At 32.4% G+C, this 18,214-nt stretch overlaps 1 protein-coding gene and 2 long non-coding RNA genes across 3 annotated transcripts; 1 reads left to right on the forward strand and 2 right to left on the reverse strand.

Annotated features, from left to right (window-relative positions):
* Window positions 1–6,059: 6,059 nt before the first annotated feature.
* Window positions 6,060–9,204, reverse strand: LOC111274500 (uncharacterized). Its single transcript, XR_016328967.1, has 2 exons — window positions 8,686–9,204; window positions 6,060–6,271 (listed from the first exon to the last, which is right to left on the reverse strand). It is a non-coding gene; the product is annotated as an uncharacterized LOC111274500 (long non-coding RNA).
* Window positions 9,205–10,481: 1,277 nt separating this feature from the next.
* Window positions 10,482–11,444, forward strand: LOC111274509 (uncharacterized). The gene is made up of 3 exons (XR_016328968.1): window positions 10,482–10,828; window positions 10,916–11,065; window positions 11,247–11,444. It is a non-coding gene; the product is annotated as an uncharacterized LOC111274509 (long non-coding RNA).
* A 3,695-nt stretch (window positions 11,445–15,139) lies between these two features.
* LOC111288499 (MYB-like transcription factor ODO1) lies at window positions 15,140–16,683 on the reverse strand. The gene is made up of 2 exons (XM_022879408.2): window positions 16,377–16,683; window positions 15,140–15,771 (listed from the first exon to the last, which is right to left on the reverse strand). Exons 1-2 carry the CDS (start codon window positions 16,637–16,639, stop codon window positions 15,234–15,236), a joined length of 801 nt encoding a protein of 266 aa, XP_022735143.1. The 5' UTR covers window positions 16,640–16,683; the 3' UTR covers window positions 15,140–15,233.
* Between the last annotated feature and the right edge of the window lie 1,531 nt (window positions 16,684–18,214).

Below are 18,214 nucleotides of genomic sequence, written 5' to 3' on the forward strand. Positions count from 1 at the left end.
GTCTTAGAGTTTTCTAAGGACGCAGCCATATGCAATTTCACTTTTTCTTTTGTTTTTTTTAGATTAAAAATTTAGATTGGCTCGACTACCTTTTCAGTGAAGACAAGATTAGTGTAACTTTGAACATTTGCCTGACTAGGTGCATAGGACATTCTTTGGTAGCTATAACTTGGGAACATGGTTTGCTGTGGCTGAAAGCTCGGAATGGTTTGGGTCTGATGTGGATTGAAACTTGAAAGATATAATGATTCAGTAACTTCATACAAGATATCTTCCTTCATCGCTTTTTCTTTGTTTATTTTTTTCAAAGCCTCAAGAATTTTGCTTAGCTTCCCTTCAATTACCTTTTGCACCTTTTTTAACTTTTCAAAATGGTTTGCATTGTCTTGCTTCATTTTTTTGGCTCTAGCCTAGGTGTTATACGGATGTGGAGCTATTCTTGCACCTTAGTACCATAATTTAAAATTGATAATGATAATATGTTTGACATGAATGAATGTAATGCAATGCTTGAAAAAAAAAAGAAGAAAAATATTTTCTGTTTTAAAGATTTCAACAAAAGTGAACTTTCATTTATTCCATAAAAGTCTGTTTTACATCAAGTTTAAAATTTTTCTTTTGTAAAAGTGCCTAATTTGCTTATGCTAATCCTTAACTTCTTCAATAAAGTTTAGTAATCACTGTCCATACTTTCTTGCTGGCATGACCAAAACTTTCAATATCTCAGCCTTTTCTGCCATTTCTTTCCTTTTAATCACTGCCTTGCTTATCTGGGTTGTAAGATGCATTATGTACATTTGTCTTCCCAACCCTTCTCTTTTGTCGAACTATACCTGATAAGATAATTCTTTCTACTTTTCTTTGAGTGCAATTATATGATTTCTCTGGTCATTCAACTTTTATTTTAGTGTTTGGATGTACTCTCTGAGCATCTCATTTTCATGTTGAGTTTCAACATAATCATTCTCCATTTGGGAGCATTCTCTTTTTAGCTTTTCATTTTCATAAGTCAAATCTGTGTTGTTTATTTCTTTGACTTGCACTTGTATGCACAACCTCTAGTGTTCTTGTTGTAGTTCCACAAGCTCCTTAAAGGCATAATCTCATTCTTTGATAACTTTTTGAGTCTTGTTGTATTCTTTGAAAATTTTGTGGACTTGAATTTTTTTAACTTTTTTGCTTTATCTTTCCACTATTTTTTTTTCTTGAAGCCTTAAAATTTCTTCTTTCGATTTTTTTTCTCAACTTCATGTTCCTTCCTTGTAAGTTCTAACTCTAAAGGTACATTATCCAACTCTTGATTCACTAACTGGAAATAGTCTTTAAACACAGGTGTAACCTTTTTGCTTCTCTTGGCTATCCAAATCAAATACCTTTCAGTGGCTTTATCAGTAAATAATCTAGGGCTTACCCTTATGGGCTTCTTCCATGCTTTGATCATGCCATTAATTTTTTGAAAAATTTTAGGCTCTCTATATACATAGTCAAATTGGTCAAACTTATGTGTCATAGGAGTAAATTGTTTAGCTCCATACTGTATTTTTACCATCAATGGTGTATAACCTATTGACCCTTATAAGCCTAAAAGTGAAACCCCTATCTTATTTTCACATTGATACAACATAGGTTCTCGATTCATCCATAAAGCTAGCCATTTCACCTAACAAACTATGAGCTTCTGTAACAGACATTTCTATTCTTTTCAAGTCTTTGCTTTTGGCCATTCACTCTCATGAAATTTCTTAATTGGATTTCGATTACAAAAATATAGTTTGGAGACAACACTTTTTTTTCATTCAAAATGACTCTTCATCCGTAAATACAATAGTGGTGTACAACTTAAAAAATGAGCCTTATCATTATGTCTACAAAAATTCAGAGATTTGATGGTTATTGCCAATATCGCTGGTGCAAGATTACATCCCCTTTCAATATGTTCAAATAAATTCACCACCTTTATCTCAATGTGGCCTAAGATCCTACGGAAAATGACCATCCGATATATTGCCAAAGCAAACACCTTCATTTCATGATCATCATTTGGATGTTTGACAATAAAGTTTCAAAGAAACTCTCATGGAATACCCTTATGTTTTCTTTTTTTTTCTTGGATATGTGAATCTATGAGCTCTTTTTCCATCCCTAAAATATGCATTAGATTTTTACAATACCCTGATTTTTGCTTCTTTACATACATCATGTCTGGATACTGAAGATGCATACCCACCAAAGTCGAATATTCTATTATTGTTGGCATCAAATTGACCTCATTAAAGATGAAATAATGATAGGAAGGATCCCAAAACTATACCATCACCTTAATGAGTGAGTTTTCAACCTTCACTAATAAAAAATGTGCAATATGCCCTAACCTCTGTCAAAAAGCTCGCTGTCTTGAAGGAACCATGCTATTTAATATATCTAATAGGCTTTTCAAATCATTTTGTTTAAGGAGCAAACAAACTTCGTTTGGCAAAGTAGAGATATAACTGAGTGGTAAACAATCCCCTTTTTCCCACTATTTTTTTTTTACTTTATCTTTCATTTATGGGTGAATTACATTTGAATGACACAAACGATGCGCAAACTTGACGCTTTATGGGTTTCATGAAAACTTTTGTTGAAAATACTTTCAGGGCAAAAACAATATGCAATATGCATGTATGTTTATGAATATGCACAAGAAGAAAAAAAACAAACAAGATAAGAAAACCAGTTAGTCATCTCAATATAAAATAAAAAATAAACATTTCAAAAACAAGTAAAATAACAGCATGACTCTAGATTTTGGATTAACCACAGAGGGTGGAAGGATACAGCTCTATCTATGGGTTAGGCTTTTAAGGTCAATTATATGTGGCTTAGATTAGTTCTAAAAAGGCTCTCAAATTATTTCTTACATCATTATCTATCATAGACTAGTAACACATCTTAATCTTCACCCACCATAGGCTACAAGTGAAAAAGGTTCAATCTGAGTGTGAGAATTTTGCTAGCCCAGATGGCCTATGTACTTGACTTCTTCCTAATGGACAAAGCTTGGGTGTAGAGCTTATGTTATGCACATGTAAATGAATAACAGATATATGAAATAAATAAATAAATAACTAAACACAATATAAGCAAAGAAAAAAAAGAAAAAAGAAAAAAGAAAAAAAAATAAAAATAAAAAATCTCAAGTTTATTAGGCAAGGCTTGGATAATAAAAAATCATTTACTGGCCTGACTCTTAACTTCTCCAGTGAAATTGTCAAACTGTCATAACGTATAAATTCGTAGACCTATCACTAGATATGGATTAAAGGGAGTTGTTACCAATCTTTTTGTTTAGGTGTGATTGATCATCTAATTAAATCTGTCATATTTAAAAAAGAGTCTCAAGATTAACTTAGGATCTTTAAATAGTAAATTTTAATCTACAAAATCAGATTTTAGATTTGAGAGTATAGTTACATGTGAGAAAGGTTATAGCACTCTCATAACGCTAATCTAAATGATGGTGTTAGTTTGATTTCAAATTATCCAAATCTTAAATATGTTTATAGTTTACCAAAATATTTAATATTAAAAATTAATCATAAAATTACTTCAATAATTTAGTAATAATTTAAGATAATTCTCTTACCTCAAGAGTATTCATAGAGACTAATGTCCCACCTTGAAGAGGCTTCGTTATCGGATTTATTTATGTATTTTTATATAGAAAAATAATTAGTAAAGTCCTCTAATAATTTAGTAAGATTTATGTAGATTTCTCAATAGTTTGATGAGATTTTATTGTAAAATATTTAAAAATTTTATTTTTGAGAAAAACTAATTAAATTCTTCAATAGTTTGGTAGGATAAAATATAAAATCTTTATTAAAAATATCTTTTTTGAAAATTTATTTATAAAATTTTTCAATAGTTTAGTAAATTTTGTAAAGTTTAAATTCATGAAAAATTTTCTAGTAGTTTGGTAAGGTTCATGAATTTATTTAAAAAGATTTTTTTTTTTCATTTGTTTTATATTGTTTTTCAAAAATAAAATAATAGAAGGAATTTTTAAAAAATATTTAACAAATTACTCAATAAAATAATTAATAAAAAATTAATAAAATAAAATAAATGATAAAAATAAAATTGGAAAATAAAAATAAAATTAAAAGAAAAAAACCTGCGATCAGGTCAGGTCGTAGTGCGGATTGGCATGCAAGTTAATGGGTCTAAGCGCGGATCTAGGCTCTTCAAAACGACGTCGTTTTGGCATAATATAAAAGCCATGCCCTTCAGGCTTTTCTTAGAATCCTTTTACCCTTTTCTCTTTAGCCCAAAAATTCTCTAACTTTTCTCTAAAATAAATCTAAGAACACCCACTAGAAATTGGACTTGGTCGCCAGTTTCTAAAAAATTGGCTGGGATCCTATTGGAAACTTCAAACCTCACTAGAAAATTTAACTGGCAAATTCAAATGTTTAAACAAAAACCCAGATTTTCTAGAAATCTTCCAAAAATTCAAACTTTTTCCATAAACTTTGATCCTTCAAACATTCAACCAAAAATCTATAAACCTAAAATCTCATAAACGTATAATCTAAAATTTTAAACCCATAACTTTTCCTTCCAAAACCAACTATCAGAAACCCTAAACCTAGCAATCCACTTTTCCAAAAGTTCGTCATTCATGCCTTTCTCTGTAGTATTGCATCCAATTTATAGGCTGCTTTTGATAAAGAATTTAGGAAATGAACAGAACCAGTCCAGACTTGAATTATGGGATTGGATTCTGTCCACTGTGATATTAGACCTAGGTCTGGTAAGTTGTCTGATTGATTTGATTTCAGATTAAAAGTCCTTTGATTATGTAAATCAATTTCCCTTTGTTTCGGTTGACTCTAGATTCAGTTTCCTTATTCAAACCTAGATTAAGAGAAAATGAAAGAAAATAATAATAATAACAACAACAACAACAGCATAAAAAAGACATTGATTGACCCTAGACATAAATGGGTATCTACATATAACTATATATATATATATTTAAGTAGCTTTTAGCTTAGGTTGTATTGTAACTCAATTTGTTGTTATGAGCCATTGCTTTAGATATTTTGTGCAACAGCAGTGGTTGCCCATTTACCAATATTATTGTCTTACCAGGAACACAAAAAAGGACTAAATTTTGTTTCAAATATACAAGCGCACAATTGTATGTCATAGGCTCATGATCATCACTGAATAAAGTCTACCATAATAAAATGTTGTCTGAACCAACTGAATGCATTATGCAGCAGTCTAACCTGTAGATTTTATTGTTTCGAAAGATTTAAAACTTAAAGGTCATGTTTAGTGTATAAGATAATAGATAAGATATAATGCTAATTATTTTATATTATGTTTAGTTTGTGTTTAAAGCAAAAGATAGGATTATAAAAAGGATTAATCATTCTCTTAGTATAGGATGATTCAATCATTCCAAAGTAGAGAGAATTATTTTTAATTCATGAGATTGAACTTACAAGTCTTATTATATCTTTAAAAATTATATCGATAATTTAAATTTTATAAATTTTGAGGAAAGATAATTTTGACCAATAAATAAATTATACTATCTTAATCCTTGCTCACTTCAAATAAAAGATAGGATGATATTATTTAATCTAATCCTATTCATAATATCATCTTATCCCATCCTATCATAATCTTGTATATCAAACACATCCTAAAGATATTAGGACTTAAGCATCTTCATAGCTATGTGCTAGGATCAAAAAACAGGAGAAAGGATAAAAAAGAGCAGTCAATATGAGAAAAAAAAAAGGGGGGGAAGAAGAGAACTTAATAAATGAGTGGGGAAACTATTGCTCTAACCCATCATGGTGAATGTAAATATAAGAAAAGAGAAAACAGAGATCCTTCTTAAGTAGCCGGCATATGGAGTTCAATCATGATGAGACCTAATCAAACAAATGCTAGAGAGTCCATAGACTAACTCATCCAGAACAGTGAGAAACTTCTAATGATTCTAGGTTTTTAAGCTGTACACTAGAAAAGAGGCATTTGCGTATTCAAGAATGGATGTCTGTCAGAAGGGATGATATATTAAGTATTAAAACTCTTAACAGGTATAAAGCTCATTTCTAGATTGACGTCTAGCAATTCTATCATTTATTTCCTAATGTATGGTACCTGATGTTACCTATCAGGCTACCATCAGGAGATTGAGAACTTTACCTATAGTAAGGCATGAGCTTTCATGTGATCAACCCAAGGTGACTTGCATGCAATTGCAATGCTGTAGTCGAAAGACAGATTGAAACTTATCAGTATTTACAATAATATAACAATAGACAACAAATAGCGACTAAAGTCATAGTTAAATTAATAACAGAAAGAATGAAACATGATGTTTTCAAATACTCTTTTAAGAAAGATGGCAGTGGCTGCAAAAGAGTCCACTTAGTCAAAATTTTCATTGAGAAGAAGTAGAGATCTTTTCTCATTGCAAAATAAATCATGCAAAGCCAAACGATGTAAAAATTATATGTAAAATAATAAAAGATAAGAATTAACCAATCAGGCAATATATGCTTTATGGAAATATCAGATTATTCGAATGAACTATTCATTTTTGGTCTTTAAGTTTCTCATTTTGCAGGTACTTCAACACTCCATATGTAACAGTTACAGCAAGGTTTCAAATAGCGTATGTGTAACGGCATTGCAGCTGCTATTTTACGGTTTCGGTAGCCTCCGCCATCGCTACATACCCGAAATTAGGTTATGAATGGAATTCACAATCACAACGGTTGCGTTCCGTTCACAACCCAATTTGGAAGACAAAGATAGCGTGGATGAAACTTGGAAGAGGTTAGAAGATAGATGAAGAATGGGATATGTTTGTCGATTTTTAAAGAAAGAGTTGGGGGAAATTTTGGACACAGGTTGGACGTGGGTTTCTACCTTCCCTTTCTGGTTATCAAAGTTTGGGGGAAATTTTGGGGGAGAGGGGTGCTACACTGGGGGGGACGCGCGGGTTGAGTGAGGTGAGGTAGGGTGGGTAGGTGGGTTTTTATTTATTTAATTTTATAATTAATTTTATTAAAATATAAATTTAAAATTTTGTAATTTTTGAAATTATATATATATATATATATATATATGGATTTTAGATAAAAATTTTTAATAAATTTTTTTTGTATAAGTTAGATAAAAAATAATTAAAAGTAAATATTATAATTTGATTTTGTTATTTATTAATTTATGATTGTGTCTGAAATTTAATAATTTTTTGTTATTTTGGTATTTATATTGTTGTAAATTCTTTTGTTATTAGATTAATTCTTATTAATTTATAACTATAATTGATGAAATTTGAAATTATTATATTTTTAAGTTTATAATTTTATTAAATATGGATGTTTGGTATTTAACGTATTATGTTTAGTTAATATTTTGATTTGTCAAGAATTAATTTTGAATATGAACTTGGCTCAGGTAAAAATCTTGTTGCTAAATCAAATATAAATGTTTTATTATAATTTAAATATTTAGAAAATAAAAAACATAGATGTCATAAATTGTTTTAAAAAAAAACATTAAACAAAAATTTTTATAATTATAATTATAATTATTATATTTTATAACAAATTGTGCAAAATTAAAAAAAATTTATGACCGCAATGACTGTAATAATCTCGATTATATTCGAAAACGTAATAAACACGACGTGATCGAAAATGTGACTACGATCGATATTTAAATCCTTAGTTACAGCGAAAACAAGACAAAAGTTAGAGTGAAACATGGGTACAATTATACAAAGAACTTATCCCACTCCTCTAGTAGGAAGCCTTTAAATATAAAACAGCTAATAAGTTATCTGGTGGTCACAACTCATAGCTTTAAAACACTAACAGAAATCGTTTTCATACTTGGACATGTCCAACTTCATTGAATAGACTTCTTGTTTTTCATTTTGTAATAAATGAAATCACCATCCATTTATCATCAGAGGTTAAAAAGCCTAGGAAAGCAGTTCTGCAGGGTGCAGGCCCCAATTCTCTAATAAAGCAGGGGATTAAAAATTATAAACCTAATACAGGACAGAAAACAAAAAGTAGTGATGAATCTTGCATACATTTTTCTGAAGAACGAAGAACCTAAACATCCTTGTACGGTGTCAAATTCTTAGAAACCAGTAACCCAATTGGAAACAAGCACGTCAGCAGAAAAAAATTGTACCATTGATGTTTCTGGTTCATCATCTAATGGATGATGACATTGATGTGTGTGTGTGTGCGTGTTTTTTTTTTTTTCCTGAATCAAATGTGACCAGAGGCTTACAAATAGTGAATCTGTTATGGAATGATATGCTTCGTTGCCCTTACCTGGACAAGACTGAAGTTGTCTCTTGGTCTAAATAAACATGATGTATAGCAGTTTCGAAGGTTTAATTCAATCTCAAATGTGCTAATTTTGAGTTTTTGATCACAATAATATCCGCAATTGTTGTAATGACTAACGACCCAACAAAACTACTAAAACTTAACTTTCTCAATGTACGAATTTCTTAAACAGAAAGTATTCTTGAAAGCAGGTTCAAATGTCTAACCCAAATTTATACCAAAATGAAATCAATCTCCACAAAACAACTTTTACTAAACAGAAAAAGAAAAAAAGAACTATAGTATTAATTTCTAGACACACCTGAAGCAGCAAGAACAATGCATTCCACAGGAGTGATCCCACCAAGCCCCAACCTCGCCAGTAGAAAAGCGCTCTCATTTTTTCTCTGTTCCTTAGCTTTAGTTTCTCCTTCTTTGCTCACAATCGCAGGTTTCTCAACCGGCGGCCGCTTTATTATCCACGCGCTCTATCTTTTTCCCTTCTGCTCCTGCTTGCTGCTGCTTATGCTTGACTTGCCGGAGGGTGAGGATGAAGATGAGGAGGAACCAAACCCTTGCCCCGGTGAGGCGGGCTTCTTGGGCAAGGAGGTGCGTCCGTCGACGGTGGGCTTCTGGGATTTGATTGAAAGTTTGGGTTTTGGGAAGATGGAGTGGCGGTGATAGAGTCCGTTAGTGAAGAAGATGGAATTTGGATTTGAAGCGCCATTTTCAGTTTTAGTTCGTTAAACTGATGTGATGCCCTTCATCTTGTCTTTCTGGATTTTTAGTTTTATCTCTTGTCTCTCCCTTCAAATTCTAGTATTTATTCTTTCACCCCTATTATTTTCATTTTTTCCCCTGAAAAATTGAAAATTGCGGACAAACCACTTTTCTATTACGGTAACTCAGGAATCATTATTTCTTCTTTTAATTTCAAGAATTATCAATTTGATAGTAATAGATAAAAAAAATCCTAAAATTCATAATTAAATAATTAATATATTGATAAATAATTCTCAAATTTTCGAAATTGTTTTACCATATTTAGGTTATTCTGATGAAAAGCTGGAACTAGTTCTCTTCGCATAGGAAGATTTGAGAAACTCTTTGAAGGAACATCGCTCCAATTTGATGATCAGAGAGCTTGTAAAAGAGGTTATTTTCTATATTTTCTATCTTACATTTTTCCGTATCAAACAAAAATGAAAATGTCAGGCTTCTTTGACTCGTTTTTGTTAAATTATGTCTGAGGATCGTCAGGTGAAAGCTACGGATGTGTTTGTTGAGGAAGAGTTAAGACTACAAAATGCGTCAGATGATTGGAGTTGTCAAGGATGCATTGGAAACGTCATCGTCTTCAGACGGGATTCCGGACATTGTCATGTGGAGGACTGATGTTAAGGTGGGCATGTTTTCTGATTCTGTTAGTATTTGAATTTTTCTTACAGATCATTTAGTGAAACTCTTGCATTATACGTAAGGATAAATTTATTTGGTTTTTCTATTTCTCAAGTTTTCCTTGTATTCTTATAATGTGCTATGCAGAAACTGGAGGTCCTGCCTGCAACATATAATGGACTTTAAAAAACTTAAGTTACCACCAATCTCCCCTCTTCCTCTGGCAAAATTACCTGTTTTAGAAACCGAGTTATACTGGGGTCAAGTTTTTGGTGGTAGTTTGAAAAGCTATTAGTACTTAAATTTCTCCTCAGTTAGACTATTTTTAAATGTTTTCATGCATTAGTGATAGTTTGCAAAGGCATTATGGCTGTGGAACCTAATAATTGAAATATTAATCAGGTGCTCTGCCTACTTTTAGTGATCTTAAGGAATTTATCAAAGAGAAACCAGGCAAATAAAAAAAGAGTTGGAATTTGATGAAAGAGATGCCAGCTGAAGTCATATTGAAGGAGTATTTGTCCAAACCATCAGGAACCAAAATAAACAGTTTGAATGTCAAAATTATCGAGTGAAGGAGACAAGATAAATCTGTTTTTTGTTACGCAAAAATGTGACATTGTGGGTGGTGGTACAAACTCTGTGCTGAATGCATTGGCTGCATACCTGAGATATTTGGAGGGAACAGCTCGAGATGACTGGCAAGAGTATGTGATCGATTTTTACACCACGTAATTCACTTTACTTGTGCCTTGAGATTTTTGTGAGAATGTTTAGGTTTTCATGGTGTTTGAGCTGTTGAGAGATTTTAGGATATGCATAACGAATTTGTCTGAACCTATGCTTTCCTAGGATAGGCTGTCAGTTTCTATTCTATCTTTTACTTTACTTTTTAGACCTGCTTTTTGTATTGGCATCATATCTAGAAGGAGAGTGCATTATGAAGCTATCACATATGAGAAAGAACGAAATGCTGGATTCCTATCTCCGTTTGGATATTCTGCTGCCACTATTGCAGCAGCGGCTGACGCTGTATGCTCCATGGAAGTAATTGCTGCTTTACATTGGTATTTGTACAAATACTTAATTGATTATTCTTCTGAATGGTTTTATTCTTTGTATGATATACTTTGAAAGCTTTTTTCTCTTCTTAGGTCTGATATACAATTTTTAGTGCAAGGCTTCTGAAGCATTGCAGTTGATTTTGGCTGCAGTGCTTTTGGCTTTTGGCTCTAAAAAGTCAACTAAGTAATGAAGGACTGTACTCTGTAAGGATTTGGAGATGGCGTGGACATCTAATTCAGGTTTGCTATTGACAACTAATTCATACCTTTGGCATTTAAATATGTGGTGTAGTTTATTTTGTGATTAATTACTACTGTTAGGATAAGAGATTTTTTGCGTTCTTGATATACTTCAGTACTGTACAGTGTCTGGATTATAGATTTCTGTAACTTACCCTTAAGAACCAACTTTTTTATCCAGTATACAGTAGTTGGCAATGAAAGTCCTGCTACTCTGCTTGTGCATGGTTTTGGTTCCTTTCTTGAGCACTCCGTGACAATATAAATGGCATAGCTGAAAGTGGAAAACGTATCTGGGCAATCACAATGTTAGAATTTGGCAAATCAGAAATAATTGTATGCCGTTTCTATAACTTTTATAGATGAGTTTTTGTATCCCCACACATTCTAAATTAATTTATGGTTTTTTTTCTTTTTAATCTTCAAGCATTATCATATTGGTGCAAGTGGAATTCTAATTTGTCCCAGAGATTGAGGAAATATCGTTGTCTTTGTGGAAAACAAAATAGAAACTGTATAATTCTAATGTTGTATTTAACATCATTTGCGCTGTTATTACTAATGTTGTAGTCAGATGGTAGAATTCAATGGAGTTTTTATTTTCACATAATTTGTCTCAGCTGACTTCCATCAATTACGATATCGTTGTAAAGAGTGCCAAGGGATCAGTAAAGTCCCCCAAACCGTCTGAACCATGACTGTGGTTTAGCAAATATGTGTATCTGATCTCATATTTGTTCCTCTGTTCTCTCATGTGTAAGTTTCATCTTTGACACGAACGCTTTCATCTATGATTCCTTGACGAAGAAATTCTTTGACTTGAGAAGTTCAAGACGTGGTTCATCTGGCTCAACATGGGCTCCAACCGGAAGTGGAGCAGTTGATTTTTCTGATGACAATTTTATGCTGAGGGTGCATGCTAAACTGCTGTCACACTACAGGGATCAGTACAAATGAATTGCAAAATCCTGTGATAGTTCCACCTTCACATCCAATCCTGCACTCACCCTCTCCCATCCCCCCAGCTCCCTCCCCGATCCCCATCTTCACTTTCACCATTTTGTTTTCCTAATGTTATCACATTTTTATGTATGTATTTTTATGCTCAGATAATTAATTAAATCTCCACAAGCTTATGCTGGTAGTTCATTGTTAAATACTAAGCATATCTTGGTTTCTCTAAGTTGCCAGGCCGCAGAAAGCGATAGTGTAAATCTTCGCAAACATTGCAATTGGCTATTGAGACTCGCATGCTTTTGGAAGTGATGCACTAAGCAAGTAAGCATTTCATTACTTTAAAGGACATGACACCAAATTAAACACCCAAAATAGAGCAGTATTAATGTGATTCAGCATTCCACTTGGCCTTGGTTTTAGGGAGCTTCACCCCCACTAGCCAGGATTTATGGTTAATGGGTCTGTGATGCTTCAAGGCACCAAACATTATCAATCATTGCCATATTATAGAAAGTCCAAACACTGAGAATCAAGAGAAAATACATAAACAATGCCCAAAAAAGAAATTCAAGTGGCCATTATGTTATGAATACATCATGACAACGACTCTAGTAATGTGGGTGTACGTGTGTGTGTATATATATGTATAGGTTTTGCTATTCATGATTTTATGCTCAGCTGTGTTTTCTTATCTGTTCTTCTGCTGCGGATCCGTTAGATATTAATGTGGTTTTTGATAGGTTTCCGTCGACCTTTTTATATCCTTGCTTGAAGCAGGCACATCTTTAGTCCACGGAAACGCTGTTTGATCTGTCAAGATTTAGAGGGACCATCTGTAACATTGCCGTTGATGGCTTTTTGGATCTTCAATCTTCATATCCCTCTTTGTTTTGTTTTTATGTTCTAAATAAGTCAAAAGAACACGTTAGTTTAGGTACAGTCAGTATAAAAGTATAAAAGAGAGAATCAAATTAAACCTTTTTTCTGTTTTTTTTTCCTGGAAGAAGTCTAATACGCTCTCTAACTTAACCTTTAACAAACTACTTTATCACCGGATCAAGAATAAAATCAACATATGCATACTAATTAAGGAGGGTTTCAGGGCAACATGATCTTTTACATGTCAGTTTATTCTTACTGCTATCAGATATGTTCTTTTTATCGGGTGTTGTAACCAAACTCTTTTATTTTATTACATAATCCAACTCTATTGGGTCCATGAAACAAAGGTGAATGAGCATTTGGAGCATTTGTAGCCAGTGACAGTACAACTAATATTTTTGTGGATACTTTTAGGTAGCTCTACTTAAGGATGATGTGAACAGTTGCTGAGTTACTTCATGTATGTTAAAATCACCTTTAATTTCTTAGGCCAAAAGCAATGTGCTGGCTTGCGAGATCCCCAAATAGACACTAAAAAACTAGGGGACAATAGCTAGACTTGTTGGACGGGGCCTGAGGCATGCCATGATTCTGATATGTATTTTATTAATCATGATTTCCTTGAACTAAGAATGATCGGCTAATAGAGTTGTCTACTACATTTTTTTATCCCTTTCCCCCTTTATCTACTAAAAGAAGCAATTACCAAATAAAAGTACATAGATTGAGTCTGATTACTATCTGCTTCAAGCTTGCTCGGCAATGGCCAATGATGATGATGGAAGCTTAGTTTTGTAGTGCACATATTTTCAACTTTATTATTATAAATTGTTATCAATGTAATTATTGGAAAGTTGAAACCATATTGATTAATGACATCATTGATGATTTTCTAAGTAAAAGTGACGTTAGTTTCCAAGTAAGAAATTTCAAAACCATTGTTAATTTCAGGATAAAGAATTTCTTAAATTATGGTGATGTTGATGAATTAATACAAATTTTATATTTACTGACAAAACTTTTCAACTATATATAAAGTTAAGGGAAATATCATCAACAAAATTTTGATAATTAATTTTCCTAGTTTATCTTTTTGTCATTTGTCTTTAAATTCATGGCTTTTAGCTTGAATTAAACCCCAAATGATACTCAATGAATTAGACTATAATTTCAGAACGGCAGACAGTGATAACTAAAACAAATATTAGTGGGAAAATATGTATTAAATTATCTTTGTTTGGATGGTAATGTAAGACTTGATTAGTATTAGTCGACCAAAGTAAACGGTGATGTTAAATGTAGGACACTCTTTGACCGTGATCAAGGCCAAGCTCCCACGCCAATTTTTGCGATCAAGATGAACAAAAATTGACCCATCCACTGAGAGAGGAATAAGGTTTATCCATTTGGGTCAAGTAATTTTCACACCATACCATTTAGGTCATGTAATTTCATTTTCAAATAATACAAATTCTATTTTAAGTTAATTTCACTTATAATTATACGACTCTATTAATCTTTGTATAATTATATTATATACGTCTCTGATTCCAGCCACCTACAACTAACTAAGGTTTTGACCTTTTCTTTCAAGTACGTTGGTGTCGTAATACTTTTCTTGACAAAATAAAAATTAAAAAAAAAAAAAAGCAAATCTCATTGTTAGTTTGTTAGCATGAAAGCGGATTTCAAGACTGAGAAATTTTAAATTTCAATCGTAATTTAAAAGATGAAAAATAAAAAAAATTCTTAGCTTCATTTTATAATCGAAAAAGGGCATATGCTATTTATATAATTTTTATTTTTGAATAACCAAAAAAGATGTAATTACATAGCAGAAACCACTACAGTTTCTTTACAGAAAATGCTCTGACTTTTATCATAAAAAAGCTTTCAACCACACAGCTCTTCAAGGGAGTGGGGTGACCATTTGGTGGCACATCTCTTTCTACTATTTAATGCAATCGTAAACCCACAAGGCCACTGCAAGGGCACATCATAAACATCCATGGAAAACAAATTAAAAAGGCTGGAGATCCTTACTGTTTGGTAAAGTGACAGCACACCCACTTAGCCTGGATCCTTTTCAATTAAGGCAGTGGCCGGCTTAAAAAAAAGTTATCTATTTGGATCTTAAAAACATATGGCCTCTGGACTTATTTTTTCTTTTCTTTTCTTTTCCATTTCCCTTGCTGTTCTGAGATCCTAACTGAAGATAAATAATTTAACCGGAAATTAAGCTTAAAGAGTCCATTAATGGAGACCTATTGGATTTTTTTTTTTTTTTTTTTTTACATGAGTGCAAAGAGGCACTTCTATTAGGTGCATGCTAGTACTTGCCAAGGGGATTGATGTCAATTTCACTGAAGCCACCAAATCCGAAACTTTGATGATCATCTCCACTATTTTGATAGTCCAACAACCATGAAAAGGAGTTTTCCTCCGATGAAGAGAACCCAAGTTCACTGTATTCTAGTTCCCTGGAATCTGGGCAAGGGAAGTTCCATGTCAGGTCATTGAGAAATGCCTCTGACCATATTAAGTTTATCAAGGGGTCAACATCACTGCCAGACTCTGATGATGACCTGGATTCATCGGTCGAGAAATTCTCAGTTGGAGGGCTAAATTCATCAGTAGTTGAAGAGACATGGCCACAATCTTTAGGCAACTCTAGTTGTTTAGGATCAAGATTTGGCTGATCATTTGTTTGACAGGTTGCCTCTTGTGGGTTGTCTGGTTTCTGTAAAGGCTCATGTGTAACAGGATCAATTCCCATCTTAATAAGCTTTTTCTTGATATGGGTGTTCCAGTGATTCTTGATCTCGTTATCAGTTCTTCCGGGCAGTCTTGCCGCAATTTTGGACCACCTAAAGAAAATGAAAGCATAAACATCATGTTAATAATAATAAAAAAAATGGCAGTTCTAAACTGTTGCCCCCGCATACTACTAAGACATAAGCATTTTCTATTTTAATTTTTTTATTACATTTCCTTGTACCCATTATATTATTTATTTAGCTTTGGTTTTATTAGAGCCATGCTTTTCTGTCAGTAATTACTAGGAAAAGAACTACATTACTTTCAACTCTTACAGTGGACACTTTTCAATCACAATTCCTACAAGTACCTTCAATTAATCCTTTGATAGCAGGAAAACAATCCTTAAAAAAAAATTCATTCTAATTGAGTTTAGGATGGTACCCTGTTATCAACTACTCTTTTATAACATTTTCTCATCATTCCAAGGACGAACAGGAGAGAAAGAAAATGGAAAACTTCTCTCTAAAAAGAGTTCTATTTCATTTTCCCCTTTGTATGAATTTCTTTGCATCATTTTAGTAGATGCTGCATTATTAGATATAAGACCCCAAAAAGCTGTGTAAAGTGAATTTCTTGTCTTCAAAAATAAGCAAAACCAATATGGAAAAAGGAAGAAAAAATGATGCATGCTTCTAACGGGAAATTAAGTAACCTATTGCCAAGACGGGCATGCAGATCAATAACAAGCTGCTCTTCATCGTCATTGAGGAGGCCTCGTTTCAAGTCCGGCCGGAGGTAATTGGTCCAGCGAAGTCGACAACTCTTGCCGCAACGGCGGAGGCCGGCGAGCTTGGGGACGGCGCGCCAGCAACATTGGCCGTGAGTCAGAATAAAATTGACCAATTTTTTGTCTTCCTCGGCTGTCCAAGGCCCCTTCTTCACGCCTAGTTTGTCACAACAAGGCTGCCTGCCCATAACCAGTAGTTGTTGTTACGCCAATTAACTCCAACAATGCCAAAAGCCCCACTCACCCACCTATATATAGCAATGAATTTCACTTTCCTTTAGGTAAATCAAATGTTACTTTCAGAGGTGTCAGCAGCCTCACGTTTTTATCGTGCGCGTCTGTGTCACGGCCCTAAGAATCAAAGACTAATTAAATTACTATGACCTTTCTTGAATTTTGCAAATGACAGTGATACCTTTTGGTAGGTCTTCTATGAAAATGAAGGTAAAAAATAATGGTTTAACAATAATATTATGCATGACGCTGCTTTATTTATCTATTTTATATTAAATTGAAAACTTGTTCAAGTCTTAAAATCTAATTGAAATTCTAAACCTTTGAAGTAAATATAGAATAAGGATAAGCATATGTTTGATCAATAATCCAAGATGTCTTACTTTTGATTTTCCTATGAAAAATGAGGATCAATGGAGCAGCAAGATGAGGTAGGAAAACTAATGGAAAAAAAAGTAAAAAAATTAAGTGTGTTACGTCATTCATTTTCTTGTATACATTAAAAAAATGTTAAGTGGTATTATTCAAATATGTTAATTTTTAAATATTTTATAATTTTTATATTTAAATTTGATTTTTTCATCTGTAATTTTTATATTTAAATTTGATCTTTTATTTTATTCAATCAACTACCACGTAAGCTATTTACATTATGTCATGTCAACAAAAACTTGTTTTGCCACAGCATGTTTGCTATCACATCAGCAAGATGCCACGTGTATACCACACATGTCAGCAATTAATTAGCCACCTGTTTTGCCACTTGTTTTGTTATTTTTATCTTATAATTTTCTACTATTACTATTAATAGATAATTTTATATTTGGCTTACACATGATGAAAGTATATTAAGTGATGTTATTTTACATATATTAAATAAATTTTATGATTTTATTATTATCAATTGATTTTAAGTTTAATATTTTATAGATTTTATTTAAAAAATATTTTCATATTAATGTGAATCAGTGGTCAATAATCCGTATTTCAATCTTTTTATTATTATTAGATTAAAAATTATCCTTATAAATATTAGTTTTAGAAGTAAATTATATATATTTTTTATTATTGTAATAAATATGTTTCTCTTTTTTATTAAATTGTTGAACATACAAACTAAAGTGGTCAAAACTCAAATAGATTAATCCTTTGGTGAGATTTGAAAGCAAAAGGAAATAAACTAAATGGTAATAGGAGAAAACCATGCTATTTTTTCTTTTTTTTGAGAAAATAGTTGTTATCATTCATTCATTATAAAGATTATCAGCCTGAAGGGCATTACATAAAAACAACGGAGGTTTTTCAATCGAATACATGTCCAAACTAGCATTAAATCCTTAACTAGCTAGGATATGGGTAACCTCATTCCTTTTTCTTCCTATATGCATCACCTCATATGTTGTAAAACTCTTTATTTTGTTCCTTAGCCTTCTTAATGATTGTTTCTATCGAGAACATGTTTGGTTCCATTATTTTGAGTTTTTTCAAGATACCCAATGCATCTCCTTCAAGTGCTATGGACTACAACC

Source organism: Durio zibethinus, chromosome 17 (assembly GCF_047325235.1).
Source record: "Durio zibethinus cultivar Kanyao isolate XHJ-2024 chromosome 17, ASM4732523v1, whole genome shotgun sequence".
Lineage (NCBI taxonomy): Eukaryota > Viridiplantae > Streptophyta > Magnoliopsida > Malvales > Malvaceae > Durio > Durio zibethinus.